General features: G+C 45.2%; 1 protein-coding gene across 3 annotated transcripts; it reads right to left on the reverse strand.

The window, feature by feature from the left end:
• Positions 1-727: 727 nt before the first annotated feature.
• On the reverse strand, positions 728-15,846 carry TNFAIP3 (TNF alpha induced protein 3). Of its 3 annotated transcripts, XM_036903688.2 has the most exons (9): positions 15,586-15,846; positions 12,107-12,416; positions 8,749-8,939; positions 7,939-8,086; positions 7,615-7,785; positions 6,627-6,807; positions 4,561-5,477; positions 3,682-3,878; positions 728-2,981 (listed from the first exon to the last, which is right to left on the reverse strand). In XM_036903688.2, the coding sequence occupies exons 2-9, from the start codon at positions 12,399-12,401 to the stop codon at positions 2,697-2,699; spliced, it is 2,385 nt and encodes a 794-aa protein (XP_036759583.2). In that variant the 5' UTR covers positions 12,402-12,416; positions 15,586-15,846; the 3' UTR covers positions 728-2,696. The 3 variants fall into 3 exon arrangements, with proteins under 3 accessions (XP_036759583.2, XP_036759582.2, XP_057345143.1); XM_036903687.2 differs by lacking the exon at positions 15,586-15,846 and having other exon boundaries at positions 3,697-3,878; positions 12,107-12,431; XM_057489160.1 differs by lacking the exons at positions 8,749-8,939; positions 15,586-15,846 and having other exon boundaries at positions 12,107-12,227.
• Between the last annotated feature and the right edge of the window lie 680 nt (positions 15,847-16,526).

Raw genomic sequence — 16,526 nt, forward strand, 5'->3', positions numbered from 1 at the left:
TAAAAGATTGTAAGCTATTTTTTTTTCAAGTGTGGTTCTAAAATCTGGCTGATGAGAATATCCTGGGGAGCTTAAAAATAAAACAGATTCTGGTTGTTACACAGTCCTCCTGATCCGTCCTCTCTGGGCACGTCCATATTGGGTGGGACAATGTGTCCTTTCGTAATTTCCCAGGCCACTGGTTCAGCTAGTTCTTACAGCCCTCAGGGCATATGTCACCTCTCCTAAGGTCTGACCCAGGAAATCTTACACCAGTCTTCCTTTCCTCTTATTTCTCTTTCTTTCCTATTTCTCTGTGCTCCTTCCCCTCGCTTTCTCTTTCTGAACTTTATTAAGGGTTTAGGAGAGGAACCTGAAGATATTGGCAATCTATAACTCTTAACATATTTGTATTACTGTCATGGTTTCCACTTGGAGCGCCATAAATCTTTTTCCTTGACATAAAGAACTGCAATTTCTTTCTAAAAAAGGAACACAAGCACTTAGCATCTCACGGGAAACCGGCTTGGGCGGGCCTTTCCCATTCCCATCTGGGCCTTGGTGGTGTCCTCGCTGTTAAACCCGACACCTATGCCCCCTACAGTTACTTCTACAAAGTTCTTTTACCACCGCTTGGGGAGAGATGTAACCACTGACTAGGTGTATCTCAGTATAAAGTTGTTTGTAATGTGTGGTCTTAATATGTGGGCTTGTCATTTTCATCATTCATAAATAGAAAACACCAAAATTCGTTCTTAAATAATTTATTTTTTAATATTGACAATTGTGAGGAATTACACTTTTTAAGGAAAACTTGAAGAAATCTAACAGAGGGTAAACAGAATCTATTAGGGACATGTGCAAATTTCAAATGCTTTCTTTAGGTATAAATAATTCCACTTATTCACATTAAGAATGAAAATATTGATGCATACAAAATATTAAAATATCAACTTTACAAGAACTAGTTGAAAACACTGAAGTTAATTTGAAATCTTCAGAAAGAAATTATAAAGATTTATGCCAAGGGAAAAAAGCTTATGGGATTTCAAGTAGAAAACATGTCAGGTAATATAAGTAAAGGCTATGTAGAGTTACATAGATTGCGAATATTTTCAGGTATCCCAACTCCAGACTGAAAAAAAAAACAACCCCAAAATGGCAGCTTTTACCTCTGGGAACTATGTGTTTCCCTCCTTTTTTTTCTAGAACAAGTATGACAGTAACACAAAGCACACAGAAAAACTGCAGGCCAAGGACAGAAAATTCCTCAGACTTAGGGTTCAGGGGTTTTGCTGTCCCAATGCTACGGTGTCGCTGGGTGCAAGGTCACTGCCAGCACTCCAGGACACAGCATCCACACAGAAAATAAAACCATCATGGAAGACCACACCTTTCCTTGCGGTCTTCTCCAATCTCATCCCTGCTTCTTCCCGATCTGAGCTTTTAAGAGGTAGGGTTCTCAAGACACATCTACATATGGTGGAGAACAGTTTCTTAACTGACAAGCTGGGAAGCAGCTCTGACCAAAGTTTCACTAAGAAGTGTGAGATTTTAATGAATTTACTATTGATGCAATTCCTTCTTTCCTGGGGAAGGAAACCAAAGTGCATCGAAGAGGCTGACTCCCCCCACTGTGGTCAGGAATTTGCCTGGTTCAGTAACATGAACATGACCAAAAACGAGTATGTTACTTCAAGAAGACAGTACAGTGTTTTCCCCAGAGCAGAAGAGACATCTTCATTTAAATAACCTTGAAGTTTGCAATAAAATAAATAAAATGAATTATATACACACAACAGAAAGCTCCCCTTTAACAAGGCAGCTGGTTGAGTTCATGCAAGCTGTGTAGAGGGGTGGTGCCCCAACAACAACCAGAAAATAGGTTATTATTATTATTCAGTCTTCCTACTTAAACTAGGGCAGCATTTCAACATAATTAACCAAAAGTTCCCTCATACATAATATAAGGGTACATTATATATGTACACATTTTTATGCACACCTCAGTTTGAGCTAACCTCTTTAGAAGTGAAGACAGTGATAACCAAAGAGTTATACATCTTCCCACTAAAATATTCTGACTGTTAAAGGTGCATATTGTAAAGAGCAGCTGGTTTGCTTTTTCGTATATGAACTTATTCAGTCTCGGCAGTCTCATGATCACAGTCCATGGATGGTTCTGCTTCTGCCAGGTCCAAGGGAAAGAACGAGGCAGGTCGGGAAAAACCATTAACTACTGATGCTCTGAATATGTCCATTTTCCCTGAGGAGCTTCTCATGGAGGGCCTGTGGGCCACATGAATTCAGCTTCGACATCTCTGAGAAATGCTGACGGAGGGCAGGGGGAATGGTTCTGGGTTTTCCACTCACCCTGTCTTCTCTCTTTACTCAAACGATGATGAAGCAGTCCTGGCATGCATTCCAAGTCCATCAAGTTCCTGGCCTTCTGCTTGGTAGGAGGGGAAGAGGAGCTCTGGGCTGAAGCCACCAGGTGCTGCCAGTCACAGCTATGCTCTATGGACACCAGGGAACGTTCCCTGATTACCAAATTCGAGGCCATGACCAAGAGCTTCTCTCTCCTCCCCCACTCAGAGACACCCTCGAGCTCACTGTTGCAGGGCAGGCCCTCCAGCAGCATCTGGTTTTGAGTGTAGCACCACGCTGACTAAGGGCTTGAGGCCCGTCTCCACTGGGGCTGGACCATCTGTCTCCGGTTAGCCGTACATCTGCTTGAACTGAAAGCACTCGTTGCAGTAGCCGTTACACTTGGCATTGCCGAAGTGATCGCAGGCAGGGGCCCGGCAGCGCTGTTTGGGGGGCTCTTCGGGAACGAGCTCGCCCCGGTGGGCCCCCGGGGCCACTCGCTGGCTGAGGTGCTGGCACTCCATGCAGAGTTCCTCGCTGCGGCAGGCCAGGATGTTTTTGCAGGAGGCCCGGGCACACTTGGGCCTAGAGGCGCTCTGTGTGGTTCGCGGCATGTCTCTGTGCTGGCTCGATCTCTGTGTGGAAAAGCAGAGAGAACTATTGCTCATGTCTCTCAGGGAGAGCACACAGCGATCTCAGCTGATGGCATGGATTCTACAGAGAGCATCCTCCCGGCCAAGGGAACCAGACTTCCACACCCAGTCTGGGAACAGGAGCTCTCTGAGGATGTTCCCTCTCAGTGCCTAGAAAGCAGACCTAGCCCCAGGGAGGCCGAGCACAACCACCAGTCCTCTCACGGAAGCCTGCAAACACTGGCCCAGCTCACTTCTGTTTGGATTAATAATAAACTGCCCTACCATTCTGTAAACAACAGGAGAGGCACCTGTCAGCCAAAGTTTGCCTTTCCACATGCCATTAAGTGGAGGCACCTGGGATACTGTCCTCCTTGTCTCCTCATGATAAAGGACTGTTCAAGAAAGTCTGATGGCCACTTAGATGTCTGTGCTTCTACTACAAATCCAAGAAGTCTCTGATCACATTGCCTTTTTAGAGGCAAGAGGTTTTATTCTATGGCTGATTTTATTTGCTTTTTAAAATGAATTCTTAAGTATCCTTCAGCCATACACATCAACAGCAGCTGTTGCCCTTCCAGCCCCGGGGTGGCCAGAGTGACTCTGCGCCCTTGTTCTTCCCTGGAACTCAGCAGGCACAAAGGTCTGCTGACACAGCTGGAAGCCGCTGCTCAGCAACTGGCCCACAGGAGAGGGGAAGTACCTCTGAGTGTCTCACCAGTTGCTCTTCAGTCCTCTTTGCTTCATGAAATCTCTGATTCTGAGCTTCAATGAAACACTTCTGGCAGTATCCTTCAAACACAGCACTTCCAAGCGTGCCACATTCTCTCCCCAGGCAGGGGACAGCGTTCTGGAACCTGGAGGCCGTGGGACTGGCTTTTCCCGGAGCGGCAACAAAATCTACAAGAGAGTTGATGCTCATCAGTACCACAGATGGGCCACCGAGCAGACAGGACGCTCACACTGGAGAAATAAACAGACTCCAAATACAGATTAGGCCAGCCTTCAATATATATATATATATATATATATATATATATACGAGACGGCCTTCCACAAATTCAGCAAAATTAGACAATAATAACAGTATTATTGAAATATCTTTGACTTTACAAATTTCTCACTTTTGAAAGTACTGCACTGGTCATAGTAACATTACAGAGACATTAACTGCCCATCCTTCTTTCAAATCAGAGATTTCTGAAACCACAAATGTTTTCCTACAATATCAGTGGAGACCTCCATCTCTCCAGCTATTGTTCCTCAGATATTGCATTTTCTCTATTACACCAAAGTTTCAAAAGAGGTCTTCTTTAAACTCTTCCTTAGAAATGCCAGACACCGACTGACCTTATAAAAACAAACTCTGTGACCTCTAGCCACAGGATGCTTTTGGGTTTCAGAAAGTGGTGCTGTGGGCCTTTGGTCTCCCTGGGTGGCTGGCAGAACCACGGCCACTGGCTCTCTGTGCAAACCACACTCTACCCCACTGCCCAGAGGGGCTCCTGGAAGTTCAGGAACTTCTTAACAGGAGTTAGAAAAAACCCCTTCTAAACAGGAGTTAGGAAATCATTTCACTCACGTTTATTTTCTCTGTACTCGATGAAACACAGTGTGCAAAAGCCCTTATTTTCTGGAGTCCCGAAATACATGCAGCCAGCTTTTCTGCACTTGCTCGTCCCCGTCCTGTCCCCTGGAGTCCGTGCAGCCTGAGAGAGGCAACCGGAGGGAGCCTCGTTCCCGGCTCTGTGACAAGAATGTGGGGAGAGACTCTGGATGAGCTGTGAGGGGTCTGACTTGGACCGCTGATGACAGGAAGGAGGGATGCTAGAGCCGAGGTGTGAGGACGGCTCTGTTGTAGTCCTTTTGAAGCAAGTACTGCAGATCCCATTAAACGTCCTGGTGGCATCCTGCAGGCAGGCTCGGCACTTACCAGGATCTAAATGCCTCATGTCCGCGGTGGGGCCGGTATTGAGCTGCCGGGCATTGTGGCAGCGCTCACAAAATCCATTGTGCTGCACGTTCAGTGTGAAAGGGCAGCCCGGGCTCTTGCATTTCATAGCGGTGGTCTCGCTGAACAGGAAAAGGCTGGGTGCTGTCGGAGGGGCAGAATGAGGCCCCCCAGAGGGCCCCTCGGGGCTCCAGGCCAGGGGCTCATAGGCCTCGCCCCGAGAGGCCCCGAGCGCCCCGCCAGGGAGTCCTTCCAGGCCCGGCTTGGAGTTCAGCTTTGGAGATCTGTTTTGGTTCTTTTGCCTCCTCTCTGAGCATTCGTGGCACAGAGGCTGGGTGTTCACAGACATGAAGAAAGGACAGTTGGGTGTTTCACATTTCATGTCCATGAGAGAAAGCTGGGGAATGGAAGATTCCAAAGGATTCTGAGCACGCACATCTCTCTGCTCCTGCTCATTGTTTTCCTGCCACTTCTTGTATTCATGCTGGACAAGTTCAAAGTAATCATCTACCAGATTTATTTCTTTAGGTAAGTTAGCTTCATCCAACCTAAAAGCCAAAAGGAAAAATATGAGACTACACATATATATGGATGCACACATACAGATCCACACATGATTTTATATCATTAGCTCACAGAGCAGACTTTCAGAACGTGGATTATTGCAATACCTTTATAACCATTCACTGAAGTGCAGGCCTATGATAAAGAACAGAACACACTCCCGTACTGCTGAGACGTCTTCGTTATTTCGAGAATCAGTCTTATTTAGTCAATCTTTGTCCGCCCAAAATTATAGATAATTCTAAAGGAAGAGCTACTCTGGGCTGCCTCTGCACTTCATGCCTACAATTATTCCTCTTATAAAAAGTCACTTTTACTTCTCAGAGATCAACTTTTTAACAAAACACCAGGGTATTCATTTGGGACCACCTACGTTACAGCTCAAACTACTTCACAGCCTTGCGTGCTGTCTTTTGCTGTTATCAGCCCCACACTTGTGCTTGGTCTCTACTAGAACTGCCATGAACAGAAACTAAGAGGAGGGCCCACCCATGGGTGCTATTTACTTTTGACTCTCTGTAGTTTGTTAACCTCCACTTTGAGAAACTGATTTTCATCCGCCTTCACGGTCTTTTCCTATGCATTTCAAGTTCTAAGAAATAGGCATCCCCTTCACATAAAGCCAGCATTTAAAATTTGGATGCCTGTACAATGCGCACTCTGGGTTGATTGTCCCCTTCTATGTGGCAAAATCGTGCGGATGCCCCATAAATACAATCTACAACACAGTGTGTGTCTGATCTGTCTGTCCTTACCTAGAAGCTGAGGGAAAAAGGCCTTTTTTGCCCCAAGAATTTTGACTTGCTAGTGTAGTACCAGGGTTAAAAAAAAACAAAAAAACTGAATACTATCCTTGATTTTAGTATACTTAAAAGCCACAATACTGACTTGCTGCAACCAGATATGGAGGGAAATTGTTTTGGATAAATTACTTGCTCCCATTTGAAACCAAAGTTAATTTTGCCTCAAGTGATCCTTCCTGACTCACATATGAGTCTCTGAATTTGTCTCACATTGAAGAAAACTGGCTTCAAATAACTTTGTTGTTGAGCTCTGGGGTGGCATCAGCTTACATGGCTGAAGTAAAAACAGTTAAAGATGACAAAGGATAGAGCTAAAAATAAGCTGCTTACTTTGCGGCATTAATCAGATGGGTGGTACCATGGTCCCAGCCTTGGACCGGGATTTCTATCACCATCAAGTACTCTTTTAAGAGCTTGTCCTTCAACTCATTTTCAGGATCTGTCAAAAAGTGAACTTTTAAGTCTTCAAATCTTCCTCGCTCTCTGTTAACAAGTGGAACAGCTCGGATTTCTGAGGGAAAAAAAAAGGTAACACATAAGCAAAATATGAGTTTACTTAATGAGATTATGTGAGACCATATATATGACAATTAAATTTTGAAAATGAAGAAAGGATACAGTTAAAAAATTAGAGAGCCTTATCTAGCCACAGTCAAACTCAAATGGGGAAACAAACTACATGAAACATAAAATGCTTTGTACAGGAAGCTTAAAGAATATTAAGTAGCCTGGATTGCAGATATTACTGGTTAAATGCCCACACTTCAGAATCAGACTGACCTGAGTTCAAATCCTAACTTTGCCACTATCATGCTCTGTGGTATTAGGCAAATTATTTAACCTTTCTAAGCTTCAAGTGCCTCATCTGTACAAAAATCTACCAAGGCTTACAGCCCATAGGGATGCTGTGAAGATGAAATGAAACATTAAGCTATTATGACAATAGCTAACCTGACAGACGTTTACCTGCTTGGGGCCAGACACTGTATAAAGGGCTCTGTGAACCTTATTTAATAGTTAATAGTAATGGTAGTTATAACATGTATACAGATGTCTCCTATTTGCAATTAACCTGCTGAAATTACTTACCAAGCCATCCCAAAAAGACAGGAGTTATTTATGATTTCTGCTATCACATTAGTGTTGCTAACCATGCAACAAAGCAAACGACCGATTACTAAATTTAAATAAGGATAATATACTTAAATGAGACTATTTCAATAAGGAACAAAGGAGCAAACCCTGATGTTCAGTGGGAACAGGGTGTACTGCTATCTACCAGCAGTTACAAGTGTGAATTGATGCTCAATTTTCTCACCAGGCCCGCTGTCCTTCAGGGTCACCAGGGGTACAAAGTGTTGGCTGTCGTAGCCGAGAACGATGGGGTATCTGTAGCATTCCTGGGCAGGCCAGTGCAGAGGCAAGTAAATCCCTCCCACCTTCAAAGGAGCGAAACTGGAACCTGATTCCAAACTTCTCAGCATTTTGTCTGCTTAAGAGAAGAGAAAGAGCAATGAGGCCATCAGGTGATTTTCATCGAATTCCACTTGGCTACTATTGCCTGTAACTTTGGCAGAGTGGCTTTTTCCTAAGAGCTGAAGCTTCAAGTCAAAAATGAATACGGGCTCTGTAGGCACCTCACCTGAAATGACAATGATTGGCCTTCTGAGGATGTTGCAAAGGACAAATATGTGAATTTCTTCCAGGGAGTTATACTGAAGTCCACTTCGGGCCACTGGTGTGTCTGTGGTTGCCATTTTGATAAGGTTGTCCCACTCATCGGTCCAATTCTAAGGAGAGAGGGTTAAAGGGGAAAAAAATGATTGAATGTACTCTGCATTAAAAATTCATTATGACTTCACTCTAATTATTCATTTATATACCTCAGCTGACTTGTCCCCTTTCTGGAAATCATCATTCAAATTATCACCTTTTTTACCCATTTTGGTTTTCTTCCTTTACCTTTTTCCACTCTAAGGCAAACTCCAACTCAAAAGTGGGGGAGGATGGGGCAGTACCTGTTTTCAAAAAAATCCCTTATGTGGCATAACATTGAAGCCCCTGATCCAAACAGACACAAAAATTCCGAATTTGTGACTGCAGATAGTGAGGCACAAATCTGAATTTGACCAGCTGACTCAGTAGAGCATACAAGGGGCAATAAAAGCGAAACACAACCATAACACCACAGGAAAAGCCGTCATCAGAAGCCCTTCTGCTAAAATGAAGAGACCTACAGCTGGGAATCTACTAGCCCGAAGCCTCCCAGCAGTGACTAAAGCCTCAGGTTCATCCCACAGGAAGATTCTGGTGTTTTCCGTTGACTGTGTTTTGCTTAGCCAAGTTCATGTGGTCAGTAAATCATATGCTCGTTGAGAGCAGGGTCTGGCCTAAAGGGCCCTTTACCAATCATGTGGTTCTACCAATAGATGGTTAATGGAACAAAACATACCCGAGTGTCATAGCAAAGCCCCGTTTCCACGAATTCCTGAGATTTAAGAGACTCCAGCTGCCAGCGGAATTTAAAGTTTCTCGTGTCCGTCTCTTTGAGAGTGCTGAAGAGAGCCTTCCTCAGGACCAAGTCTGTGTCCTGAACACCCCACATGTACTGAGAGGCAGCATGCATGAGGCAGTTTCCATCACCTGAGGACAGAAGCAATCCACATCTAAGACGTAGCAAAGGTTTTCAGAATTAACTAGCACTACTGCTGTCCCGGGGGACCATGTGGGGTGTGTGAGAAATGCAGATGGTTTAATTTCTTAGTTGAAGAGCCAACTGATAATATTTCCAAAGGTGATGACAGCTTCAAGGAAAACAATTATTCTTTTCACTCTTATTTTTCATGACTGAGACCGTCAGAGCAAAGGAGCCAGGGACTGATTGTCAGGGGACCTTGGTTCCAACCTGGATCTGCCCTAATAGTTCAAGTGACCTTGGGGGAAATTCCTTAACTGGTGTGAGTATTTTTGTTTGTTGTAAAATGAGGGTATTGGATTTCTAAAGTCCGTCCCTTTCTAACACTCCTTGATGTTTGGGCTAAGACACTGGTACTATTACTCTGACACTAGGAGAGGGCACACAGGGCAATATGCACAAACCAGGAAGCTGGCTTGGCTTCGTTTACCAGACAGGGACGCTCTGGCTATGACTCAGGGACCATTCCACTGCAGCCTCTGGGGCCTGGGAGTTTCCTCCCCTGGTCTGTAAAGTGGGATTGTGAACACCGAATTACCTACTGCCAGCTTGCCTGTCACCACCCCTGAGAAATATCTTACGTGAACCTGCTTGGTAGGACCTAGGTGTCTAAATTAGTAAATAACTCAGTGCTTAGGACTGGCCTTTTAAGAAGTTTGAGTATTTTGAAAACAAAAAGAATAGGTCTAATTTTATTCCATTAAATTGCTACTTTTACAGGCTAATACCCCCAATTTTATTTTCTAATCTCCAAACAATAAATATTTGGGGGGAATGTTTAATATAAAAAAGGTAACTCCTTAATCCCCTTTGGCAAGTGCACAGTTGTTTTTATGCAGGAAAGTTCCACTGTTTTCTTACATTACTCTATAAGTAGGGAAGGAAAAGTTACTTGAAATTTTGTCAAATTTTATATAGACAAACTGTAAAAAACAAAGCAAACCCTTCAAATGTATATCCACAGTCAGTATACCTTCAATTTACATGCTTAGGAAAACTAGCTAGATTAAGTATTCCAACAAATGAACAGAAAAGATCGTTCAAGCCTAGGCAGAAGTGTGGCAAGAACTGCATTCTGTTGAAATTTCCCCTTTGCAAAATCTAGAGCAAAGATAAGGCTTTTTTTCTTGTTCTTGTGCTTACTTTCAGTTCTTTATTGAGATGCACCAGTATAAAATTCCCTAAGTAACATCTGGAATTCCCCAGTGCTAAGTTATTTGACTAGCAATTGAGCAACAGCTATTGTACTTTTTGTTCTGGTGTGTAGACATTTAAACTGCGACGTGCACCCTGGACTTTCCAAGTGGGTGTGGTCAGGCTGAGCTGGAATAGGGCTACTCATTATACAAGTGAAATCGCTGCAGCCAATAGACGCTGGAATTTTTCACATGAAGTTTCAATTTTATGCCACCTACTCCCTTCCTCATTCACCACAGTCTCATATCCTCAAATGAAAACTTGTGAACCACCCCCTCCCCAAACAGACCATTGACTTTGTAGAACCCTCTAGTGGGGCAAAGTTTTAAAAAAAAAGAGGCTAATAAAAACCAGAAAGGAAAAGTAATTTATTTTGCCCCCTCTCCTCAATATCTTTTCTACCTTTTCCAAATTTTACAGACTTTCTTGAAAGTGTGAAATAAAAGGATTCTGAGCCTAAAAATTCCCATTCCCTAGAAAATGCTATTGGGATGCACTTGCTTTATTTGGAGTGCAAATAGTTGTTGATTTAAATGACATGCCCTTTGCAAAACAAGTGTTTGATATTTATAGCCATTTTTTCTTAAAGAAATAGAGCAAGTTAAACCTAAAATATCAGTTAATTCTGTTAATTATAAGAAGCTTTTCCTCTTTCTGGCACATTTCTAATTTGGCAGAATCTGTTTCCAAAGTTGACTCTACCTCTTTTTTTGGTATAACAAAATGGGAGAGTTAAAACCACAAACTGTCAGGAATATAAACCCCTTGATGATGACTTAACATAATTACCGACTTCTATGCATCACTTGATTTAATGCCAAGAACAATATAAACACTAGCTATCCCCAGTTTTCTTTCTGCCTATCTTTCTAAGAATCTATGCTTCAAAAACATAGGCAAGGTGTTGAGATGACATGCACAAGACCCCTGGAACCAAAGTGAAAGAACACCAATAGCTCCCAGTTAATGTACCAATTAAGCTAACTAGGTTAATATTCTCATCATCTCATTGTCAACAAGGATTTTCTGCACTCGGATGCAATATTATTTAATTGAAATGGTTTAGGACTGTCCTCATATAAGGACCTAAGAATCTTGCCCTTACCTAGGCTATAAGCATCTTGCTTATCGAGGTACAGTCTACTTGCTTTTTGTAATAATGAGCTACATTACAATGTAGAATTTTGTATCTGCATGGAATAGTATGATTGGATGTTTCCTATGATATGCATACATATCATAATTAAAAAACAAAACAGTAAAGCTTAGAACAGGAAATACCTACTAGTGGTAAAGGGCCACTGGGCTGATAAGTACAGACAGCAAGAAACTTAGAACTAGGAATCCCTAAAAATAATGAAGTAGAGTAAAATCGGCACTAAATACTTCAAATATCTTTCTAGTCCATATCATGGTACCACAGACGACAGAACTTAGGTAAGTAGGAGCAGACAGCCAGGTCCCCCTCGTCCTTAACAGCCACTCACTGGTTAACCCTTAAAGTGCCATCAGTTCAAGAAGTGTAAGGTCATCACCACAGCATTTATAATGACAGTGAGAAACAACAGTAATACTAGTTTTCACACCATGCTCTCCTTTCGAACTTAAAGCCTTTTAATATTTCCATTACTGGCCCAGGAAGGGTATTTTACAGATGATTCAACAGTCACAGGAATTAGAATTAGATATACAGTCACCTAACCCAGGCATGGTATTTAGAAATGCATTCTCCAAGCCTCAAAGCACCCACTCTGCTCTCTATAATACACAACTACAAACTATCCTTAATAAAAATATTCACAAAACAAGCACTTTTATCACATGCCTTTTATAAAGTTTCTGTACTAAGTCGTCTATGGTCTCGAGAGATTGGAGTTTTAGGTTAGTGCTCTGAAAATTTAATAAATGCACGTCTTACCATTCGTTTTCAGTGCCACGAGCTTCCTGACTTCACGACACCAGTTGAGCTTCTTCTGGCTTTCCAGGGAGGTCTGGATATTTCTGTCGATGAGAGCTTTGTGGATGATCTCCCGAAACTGTGCACAAAACTGGCAAGTTCTGAACATTTCCAGCGTGTATCGATGCATGGATTTAAAATGATGAATGATTCCATTGGTAGGCTTAAAAATATCCTCAGGAGTTCTCTCTCTTATCTTCACAGCTTTCCGCATATTGCTCAAATACAAGGCCTGAGGAAGGAGTTGTTCAGCCATTGTGCTCTGCAACACCTGAAGAGGGGAAGCAAAACCCATTCCGTTAGCTCGCCTTTGATGCTACTCCCATAAACCTGCCTGCAGGAAACCCCAGTGTTGGACCTTGTCATTACCCTAATCTGTAGGCCAAAGATCTTAGTCACCTCTACTCCCAGGATACTAGCTGGCCCCAAAGATGAACTCACACTGGACTATTTTAAGTTACATCACTTTTAAAGATTAGTCTAAACAAGAGAAGGAAGGCGGAGAGTGGGTACTGAGGAGGAGGGGAATAACCCGTGTTTTCAGTAACATTTGTCGGGAGTCAAGCCTGTCTGTCAGCAACAGGTACTGAGCCTCATCACCGACAAGCTCCCATTGCATTCTGATGCCACTCTGGGGCAGCCACTGGATTTTCGGAGCTCTGAATGGCAGCTACAGGAACCAGGGAGCCCTGACAAGTCTGGAGTTCCTCCCCTAAGACCACCGCCAAGCGATTCCTGCTCTCAGGCAGTCTTGATTGATCTTTTTGAAGCACTCCTTCCTTACACTGGGAACACATGTTTTGTGAAAAATCCTGCAGTTTTATGCTGTCACCTAGGCTGCTGATCGGGGCTTCCCTAGCGCCAAAGATTAGTATTTATAAAGAGTTTATTTATAAAACTAACTATAATACTTATAAAGAGTTAAAATGGAATGTTGTATAAGCAACAATAAAGCCTATTTCCAGCAAGCTGCTTTGCAATTTTAAGAGCAACAATCAGCAATCTTTCGGAGCCTCTTCAATGAACTTTACAGCATCAGAATAAGAAATAGGATAACAATAATAATAGAATAATAAATACCACATTTGCAAAAGCAGGCACTGGAGCTCAATTATTTCAACTTCAACTGCCAGCCAGATTTATTATCATCCCCTAGGAAGTAACACTCAGATGCATTTCTCACCCTGTCTTCACTCTGAAACCTTCAAGCATAATAAACCAGTGGAAGGAAATGAAAGTCTGGAGGAAAGAACCAGGGAGCCATTCGGGATGAATGAAAGAGGAGGGGAGGAAACCCCAGCATATACGACCAATGCCAAGAGCATGGAATGACATGATTGACACCACGTGAGATCTTTGCAGGGAGCAGTGTGGAGAGACAGTTCTCATTCATTAGCCTTTGGTGGAGTGCCTCACCATACATGCTAATTTCCAAGACGACGATAAAGATGATTTGAGAACATGAAGATCCTCCCTAGGAAGTTTCCCAGCAATTGTTAGTCCCACTCCTACATCATACTATTTGCCAGGACAAGCCTCTAGTTGAGAAAGTCCTTAAGTTTCTGTAAAAGGGAGAAGAAACCTAGATTTTAGGGGAGGCACTCTTGTGGGTCTCGACTCTTAAAGCCATTAATAATAAGGTAGTTGAAATCCTTGTGGCCCAGTCAAAGGAGACAGGTTGGACTAGATGACCCCAAAATGGCTTTTGTGGAGTTTTCTGGTGATTGTTTTGGATAGCGATTCCTAATCTGACTGCCAGGGGGGCCTGGGAGAAGTCACTGACTGAGTCAGATGGCAATCTCTCCTTCGATGTCAGACATTCCCTACAGGTGGAATTGGGCAAAATTACAGCAGGACCACAGATGCGATGAAGGGACAAAAATATCACACACACTTCCCCTTTGTGGCCTGGCAAAATCTCTTTCATGATGTCATTCATTTATTCACTCATTTATCCATCCATCCATCAAGCAGCACCCAACCACCTACCAAAGGGCTAGGCTTGATGCTGGGGCTAAACATCAAAGACAAACTTATTCCCTGTCTTGAGATGACACGATCACCTTAGTCTGCAGCTGAGGCAACAAAAGTACAGGTCCTACTCAGGTGCCACACCATCCAAGGGCAGAGCTTTGCCAAGAAGCCAGGTCTTCCAACACCTGCCTCTTGCTCTTCCACAATATCAGACCTGTGGCTGCAGTGCCTGCCGGCCCTCAGATGGAGACAGGCGGGCAGTAGGAAGATTTGAAACAAGTCAGGTTTTGCCTCTTTCTGCCTTTCTGTCTCTTCTGTTATTCTCTTCTGACCTAAAGATCTTTCAATGAGGATCTCAGATATTGACAGCTGTATACCATATGCAAGACATGCAAATGTCAATATTTGATAGCCTAGTGTCATCTCATAGGTTTAGCCTTGCTTAATCTGCAGAATTGCCTCCTTAAAAGAAATCAAAAGCCACTGCCCAAGTTCCAATCCTTGGACTTCTCCACACTTAAGACTAAATAATAAATTTTCCTGACCTGTGACTGTAATGTCTTTGTAAGCAAAAACATACGTGGTCCAGAGGACTCTTTAATGAAGATTTTGTTTCTCCCAAAATGCTACCCTGAGACACTTGACCAGATCAGCTTTCCAAAGAAATATCAGAGGCAGGGAGAACTGAAAACAAAGTGGTCTCAAAAAGGGCTGAGCTCCTTCCTTCCTTACTATCACTGCTTTCCTGAGAAGGCCAGGTGGCAGGATGTGGGACGACCCGGGCTGACAAAAACTGTCTGCGGACTGGGAGCTGGGGCAGGGGCCTGCAGATCACTCTAAACTGGAGCCCCCACCCCCCGCCAAGGCAGGCCAACGACGCACTTCCACATGCACACTTCTCTTACACTGCTGCAACCGAGGAGACTCCCTCCTCCCTGCACTTAACCCCGGGGTATCTGCAAGCTGTCCCTCGAAATGTCGCTGACTGAGTCCCCCATCCCCGCCGGGTTTTGTTGCTCTGGGACATCCCACCCGCGTTAGGCTGGCTCTGCAAAACCTGGGAAGCAGCCACAGCGGTTCTGCAAGGTCTACGTGGCCGTGAGCATGCAGCACTTGATTTACCACCACCACCAAAAGAAGACGCTAAAAGAAGCAGCACCAAGGACCACCCGACCAAGCGGCCGCGGGGCGACTCTCCACGAGTCAGATCCAGTTTAAGTTTTCGGCATTATCTGCGAGGAAGAACTGGCTGGAGGAATCCAGGGTTGTCACCATTAACATCTGGCGCTGCGACCTCAACTCCCAGCGTTTCCAAACCTACAATGGCCAACGAACTCCCCTGCAAAGAGGACCGCTGCAAAACCAATGCCAGGCAGAGAGGCCGGCCCGCGAGTCGCTGCCAAACATGCACCCGCAGCCCTCGCCCGGAGGAGCCGGTGACAGACCGCACGGGTCGCGGCAATTACCTCTGGGGCCGCACAAGCCTCTCCCGAAGTCCCAAGTCCTGCTCAAGGCAGGTGCGCGTCGCAGACCGGGGTCGGGGCCAGGCAGAGGGGGCGCCCCATGGACGCCGGGGCTGGTGCTCACTCGCTGGCCTGGCCGGCTGGGGGTGTGTGTGGATCGCGCCCGCCGCCGCCGCCGCCGCCGCCGCCGCCGCCGCCGCCGCCCTTCTCCCGGCGGCCGCTCGCGCCGCTCCGCCCCCGCGGGCTCCGAGCTCCCTGCACTTGGCCCGCCGCGAAGGCTGCAGACTGCCAGTTCTCTTTTTTCCCTTTCTGTTTTACCGCCCGGGGACCGGGGGATTTCCACCCAGGGACTTTCCAGTCACGTGACGCCCGGCCGGCGCGGGGAGCCCGCGGCCGGTGCGCCGCCTGCCGCCAGGGGGCGCGGAGGGCGCGGGAGGGAGCTGCTTGCCCTGCCGCGTCGCCCCGCCCCGCTCCGCCCCGCTCCGCCCTGCCCCGCCCCGCCTGCTGCCAGAGAAACTCCTGCGCTTCGCCCCCGGGTGTCCCCGCGTGAGTCACCTGGGCATTTCGGAAGCTGGGCCCAACGTCACATCCATGTGGAAATCGCGGTGATGGGAACTGGAAATGAAATAGGTTCTTTTTCTCAAACGTTTTTCTGCAGAAAATCATCAACTGTGGAGAACAAGAAAGGAAATAATAACACAAGAAAACCCTAAAAAACCACCCCTGCACCCGGGACCGCAGGCCTCCAGCCGGGTCTGAAAAGCTGGGGCCGCGCACGTGATGAACTCGTAGGGGAGCGCCCTACTCAGGGTCCCGAGGGGATTTCGAGAAAAAGAAGCAGTCACAGGGCTGGGTCTTCAGCCACAGCGTGCCTGCCAGCCCCGGAGGACAGGCTGGTGAGATGCAGGTCCCAGGTGACATCAGGCCCCGGGCCTACGACGGCC

This window comes from Manis pentadactyla, chromosome 12, assembly GCF_030020395.1.
Source record: "Manis pentadactyla isolate mManPen7 chromosome 12, mManPen7.hap1, whole genome shotgun sequence".
NCBI lineage: Eukaryota > Metazoa > Chordata > Mammalia > Pholidota > Manidae > Manis > Manis pentadactyla.